General features: G+C 47.1%; 1 protein-coding gene and 1 non-coding gene across 9 annotated transcripts in view; one reads left to right on the top strand and one right to left on the bottom strand.

Moving 5' to 3' along the window:
* Positions 1–1117: 1117 nt before the first annotated feature.
* Positions 1118–1189, bottom strand: TRNAE-CUC (transfer RNA glutamic acid (anticodon CUC)). Its single transcript has one exon. It is a non-coding gene; the product is annotated as a tRNA-Glu (tRNA).
* A 3433-nt stretch (positions 1190–4622) lies between these two features.
* Positions 4623–6327, top strand: part of LOC139050413 (uncharacterized) — a 99460-nt gene continuing 97755 nt past the window's right edge. For 6 of the 8 annotated variants that reach the window (XR_011508866.1, XR_011508865.1, XM_070526758.1 and 3 more), the window contains exon 1: positions 6000–6109. Coding sequence is in view for 4 of the 8 variants with exons in the window: in XM_070526758.1 (XP_070382859.1) it covers positions 6049–6109 (61 nt within the window). In the remaining 4 variants the exon portion in view is untranslated. Of the gene's footprint in view, positions 4956–5786; positions 5975–5999; positions 6110–6327 lie in introns of those variants that run through there. The other 2 variants (XM_070526756.1, XM_070526757.1) reach the window with 2 other exon arrangements.

Raw genomic sequence — 6327 nt, 5'->3', positions numbered from 1 at the left:
TTCAAAGAGAGAGGAGCACTTATGTTGCTTACGTCTTTTAATCGCGCTACCGTACTCCCCTTGAAGGTGCTGAGGCCGCTTTCACGGACGGGAGCTGGTGCTTCTACTCATATCACGTACCAACCAAACTATACCTGCTCCAACTGCGCCGCAATCACGGCCGGTCGTGTGCAGACAGTAGGCCACCTGGTAGAAACTGATGCCGAAGATTGTACGAATTCGTGTGTACTCCGTTACAGCAGAAACGTCCGAGGGAAGGTGGGGGATTTTCGGGTTCATTTGTTCCACCTTGTTTGTTATTCCCTCTCCGGTGAACAGTCATTTGTTGATGTCGCTACCGTTTTCGATTTCATGTGCAGTAAGCATTTATCGCCAGTGGATCAAAGAAATCAGCGCATGTTTAGGAAGCTAGAGCCATGCGAACGAACTGCGTGAACTTTGTGTTTGAAACAAATTTATTGGCGTAAGCCAAATCGTGGCAAAAACGAGCATTTATATGCAGGGATCGAAACTCATTGTAGTATTGCTTTACTGCAAGCGTTCAACCAAAATTAGAATTTTCCACACTGTCAGTGGGCGCAGATCCTAATTTCCCGCTGTCCCCCGTGGTCATGGCGCGCCTTTACTCGTTCCGACAGAAATATCGCGACGCAACTAGACGTATCACCACCCTCTCCGCAGGCGTCGCATCGTGGCGGGAGAGGTTTTCTCCACCTTATCTGGCCTAGCGGCCATCCCATCACCTCGGTCTTACTGATCGGCCACTACTTCGCTTCCATCTCTACGACCCTCTACCTTCCTCCCTCCTACCCTCTCTCTCTCTTTTAACCCCATCCCCTCCACCCTGCTGGCGCTGAGCCGTGCTCCCGCATGGGTTGCAGAAAATAGCGCTAGCCTTTTCTCCTTCCCCACAAGAACCACTTCTCTCTCTCACCCTCTCCCCACTGCTATCTGCGCATGCGCCGCGTTGTTATAGCGACAGAGGTGCGAGGTTACCGGCGGAACGGGGAACGGCGAGAGTGACAGGTTCGCTCACCGTCACCCTAACCTAGCACTCCATCGATGCGTACTAAAGAAAGTAATAAAAAACAAATAGAAACAAGCGCAAAAAAATTCTTTCCGACACCGGGAATCGAACCCGGGCCTCCTGGGTGAGAGCCAGGTATCCTAACCACTAGACCATGCCGGAGATTGAGTGCGCTTGAGTTATAGACCGTTCAGATAGGGTAACAGCGCCTTAAAATACAAGGTAGCACATGCGCAGAGCAGCGAGGGTGAGATTAGGTGCACGAAACAACTTCGTTGCGTTCCCGTAGAATAAAGACCCGTGTTTCTGTTACAGGGTCCTAGACCACGGCCGCTCAATAGAAATGCAGTGCGTTTCCACTGAGCGGCCGTGCCTAGACAATCGTCGAGTGGACCGAACGGCGCTCTCCCGCTGAGGCGCCACATGTGGAAAAATTGTGCGAGGGCGCTGCGAGCAAACCGGATTGGGGCGGATACGCGCTTCGCGGCATATTCAACGTAATTTCGCAGCGGGCGCATGCAGAGACCGATTGCGCGCACGCTCTTGTAATGGTGCTTTATATCAACTGCACATTTATAGTTACACATTTTCGCTACCCATACATATATGAGCGATGGATCATACAACATGAAGCCTTGTATTTTGCTGCCGTCAAATGTGTCGTCTGCTAGCGCGCACGTTCGTTGCGCGGACGCCCAGTTTTTCTCGGAAAAAGTTTATTTGTTTTGGCGAGTCTGCGTCTCTTGTCGGCCGGTACCAATTGTAGTTTTAGCCACGTGAACTAACATTTTTAGCACTTTTCTAAAAGTAAAATTAACTTTTGGCACACAAGCCGCCTACCTACAACATGAAGTACCAAAGAAAATTTTATTGATATCGAGTCATTTTACGCCCTATTCTTGTTGGTGGAATATCTATCAGGGACGATGATCGAAGAGAACATTATAGTGAAATAAACGAGGTTTATCAACTGCGTGGCGCGAAGAGATGCAGATGACCAATGCACTTCTAGGTAAAGCTAAGGGTACATATATATCCACGACATATATGCAAGAGAAAAATTATCAGATATTCTAAATGCACCGATCGAAAAGGTGAAAACTACCGACTGGAATAAGCATTTCTTTTAAAAGCTGCACCAGCCTCAGGTGAACCAGTCGACCTTCCGAAAAAAGGAGTCACGGCAATTATTGAACGCTAATATCAACAGCTAGGGAAAAGATATTGCCTATGTACTCGAACTGAATCGTGGAGACCAGGAAGTCTTTACCGACCTCCTTCAAAGTTCCAGCAGGCGAAATTAAGTATAGAAACAGTCTAATCGAATGGTATTTGTTAATCAGAGTGTATTCGACTTCAGAATTCATTATCAAAAATTCTTGAATAGCCGTTTCCATTCGAATGCAACGAATACCAGCACTTTTGAAGTCTCGAAGGCCAATGCAAATGAGGACTATTACTCCGATTGAATGTGTTTCTGGAGGGTGGTGGCTGTTGCGCACCAGTTACCAAGATAAAAACCGCATGGGTGCTAATCGATTCTGTTGAAAAAGCTCCTGCAGCTTACTTGATTTTGGCAAGGAAGACTATTTTTTTTAGTTTCGCCATGTCTGCAGCCCATTAAAGCTGGGTGCAAAATGTGGTACCACCCTTAATTTCTTGAACGAACACAGGAGATCTACAGTGTGAGGCATGGCGTTCCTTTATATGGTTCATTATTGTCGTTATGGTAGTGCACTGGATAATTGAAGGCAGCCGTTTATAATACAGAAGCTGCTTAGTTGACGTACAGCTGGGAACAGCATTACATTTAGCTAATATAAGACAAGCGTAACATCTTTAATAAAGTTTTTTGCAGAGAAGCTGTTAAGGGCTACTTCACCCGCAGGATCATGTCCGTGTGCAGACACAAAACTCGAGCCTCCTTCTCCATCGTCCGCGACAGACGCCTCTGCGTTTTCGTATCCAGTTTATCGTGAATGCTCTACAGCTCTCAATGTAATGTAGGCATCTCGAAAAAAAACATACTGAAATTGGCCGCGAAGACGACTATCATTATGCCGGGTTTCATTTACTTGTCACAATTAGGCGTTCACAGTGAAGTTGTAAACATTACAGAATCCCCGTATTCTGTCTTTACATGGCCGTCTCCGGAGAAAGTATGTTTACAGAAAACGGCTGTAACTCTTGTTTTATCGAAACTATCCCAAAACAAATTAAATGAGAATTAGCCGCCAAGATGACTTTCACATTACGCCAAGTTTCATACATATGCTTTTCAGAACTACGTAGTTCACAGCTGAACTTGTAAATATTGTCTAATACTTGTCTATCATGCGGCGGTACTTACGCACTCTAGTCAAAATAGGCATGTGCTGTCCGTCATTCAATAATAATAACGCGTAGACTGAGCTAAAGCACACCCTAGCTTTGTTGCTCGTCCTTCACAGAGTGTACGTAAAAGCTTTTTCACAAGACAGATCCGAAAATAATTTCTTTCTATCTTTGCACCCCTCAGAAAAAGGAAAACGGAAGAACGCCGCTACCCTTTTTTCTCCTTTTACTTGAAGAAATCCTGGCGTTTCAAATTTGGCGGTACGATTATGAAGCAAACTGTTCAGTTCTCACTAACTGGGATTCTTTAACGTGCACCAAAACAGAAGTGCACGCGTATTTTTGCCATTTCGTTCCCATCGAAATACGCGACCGGTTGGTTTGAACCCGTGAGCTCGAGTTTAACAGCTAGTGCAACGCCATATCCACTATGCATGCCACTAATTGCGCTACCGCACCGTTTTCTTTAAAGGTTGGACTGGACCAAAATTTCACGTCCTGCGGGCGAAAAATTGACTAGCACATATATAGAGGCTAGCTAAAACTGTTTTCGCCGCCCGAGGTCCGACCGCAGTAAAACAACCCGTACCAACATTCTGTTACGGGAGGAAGACGGAAACAAGAATGGATTGTTGCACTGCATGCAGTTTTTTCCTATAAGAATAATTCCCATAAATCTGAGTACAGGGCGCCGGATGGGGCAGATATGTTTTATTTGAAGCGGCCAGCAGGATTTTGCGTCTGCGTTTCACAAGACCTGCTGATTGAAAACTATGCGCAAAAATGCGATACATACATGATGCTTGAAGAACAAGTAAGATATTCTCCATAGGTAACCGCACGTAGAAAAGAAAGCGGCATCTATTCCTAAGACATAGATACATGTCATATGCATTTATAAACACACTCTCAGGGGTCTGAACGCATATAGCGCGAAGTAGTTAGTACGAATGACCCTTCCGAGAAGTATCGCAAGCAGTTTCCAACGGCGCGACCTCCATGCGGCCCAATCCACTTCGATCGTAGCGCCGCCACAGTATTTTTCGTTGTCGCGCGTCTCACAGCAAAGCATACGCCACCCACGCACCCGCTACTTTGCCACTGTGCACCCACTCACCCCACCAACCGTATTAGTTGCGCATCGCCTCTCCGGTGTCGCCCGCACCGCTATTCGCCGTGAGCTATCACGTGGCACAGAATGACGTCAAATATCCAACTGCGCCGCTGCGAAGACAGCTTCACAGGGGCTCCAGCCGCCCGATTCAAATGGACCAGCCGCATGCCATCACCAGTTGCGTAGCACGGCAGCAAGATTCGACTTCCGCTCCTTTAAGAAGACCCCAGGCCAATTTAGGCACTTTAGGGCTTTAGGTAACTGGCGTTGAGCCGTGCTCCCTCTAGGGCTGCAGAAGACAGTGCAAAACATTCCCTTCTTCATACAGACCCACGTTTCTCAGTAAAGTTTTGCATTCGGAGCGGCTCATTCGCCGGTGCTTCGCGACTTCTGACCGATTTATATTTTAGCACCGCTCGTGGTTGTTCGCACACGTTCAAGACTTGACCAGCGCCAGCAGATACAGTGCAGTTCCTTACGGTACGTATACTCGTTTACCTGTTTGTTTTCTAGGCAGCCACCATCCATTGTTAGTGTCAGTCACAACACCAATGTAGGAGTCCATTTGTCAGAACTAACCTCAACAGTTGCACAGTGCGCAGTATCATTTGTACATTTTGCTAATGTCAGATTCGCTGAACAGTCTTGTAATGGAACGACAGAAAGCTGAACTAGTTGGTAAGGATTCATTATGCAAAATAGAAGTGAGGCGTGCAGACAGGACACAAGACTAGAGAAGTGGACAATGCCAGGAGTCGGCGTTCGTGTTGTCCACTTCTCTATACTCTCGTGTCCTGTCTGCACGCCTCACTTATATATTGCATAATGAGTCCTGTATAGAACTCGCAAGGTGTGTGTACAATGTTCAGGATTGATGGGTATTGCAGCTTTTGTGATATGGCATACTTCAAAAATTACCTCAGTAAAATGAAATGAGTGTTGGTAAAAATTACGCATGATTACTGCAGAAACTACCGTATTTACTCGCGTAATGGACGCACCCCCAACTTCGCTACCGTGCATTCTCACGACCGAACGGTCTTGCCGTAGTCTTTCGGAAAGACGACAATCTTTCGACTATCGTGCATCCGAAAGCGCACTTAATGCTGCGCATTCTTTCCGCCAGTGCCGACACAAAGGCATGTCGTACATTCGAGGGAGAAAAAACTCAACTGGGTCTCTGCAACCTTACACATACTTTACGCTGGAGTAATAAGAGCGCGCGCATGAGATATACGCGGCCGAGTTGGTCGGACGCGGCGCACGGGAAGTCCTCACTTGATCGGCGTACGTGGCCGCAGACGAGCGTAGTGTCGAATTCGCGCGTCTGTGTAAAGCTCGCATTTCTGCCTGCCTTGGGTTTCGATGTGTGTGATGGACCTTAAGTCGAGTCATGTGCACCTGCTGCGTGACTGAGTTTATCTGCTCACAAAACGGAAACGCGCTGATCAGACACCCGATAAGCTTTTGACACGCCGACGAGCAGGACGGTAGAAGAGGTACGCCGTGATGATGCGATAACGGCGGAGTTTCGCCGTGACGCGTCATTTCTTTATTCTATGGTGCAACCACGATGCGGATGAAGCGGCCAGCGACCAGAGCGGCAAGTCTGGTGGTTCCGATGCGGAGTGAATGTACGGTTTGCATGCAAATGGCACACGTGTATTTTTGCTGCAAGGATAAGTTATCGTACGCATGTTCCAAATTATTACCGTCGTATACGTGGTACTTTTCGATTGCTTGCTGTTTCGAAAATGTCTCCATAAAATTTACTTGGCGTAATGATCGTGAACGCCAACGTTGCTTCGGCATGTTGTGAAAAAAGTACGTACATTATGCGGGCATATACGGT

Source organism: Dermacentor albipictus, chromosome 10, assembly GCF_038994185.2.
Source record: "Dermacentor albipictus isolate Rhodes 1998 colony chromosome 10, USDA_Dalb.pri_finalv2, whole genome shotgun sequence".
Lineage (NCBI taxonomy): Eukaryota > Metazoa > Arthropoda > Arachnida > Ixodida > Ixodidae > Dermacentor > Dermacentor albipictus.
Note: the sequence above shows the minus strand (reverse complement) of the source record. Positions and strands in the feature narration are given on the sequence as shown.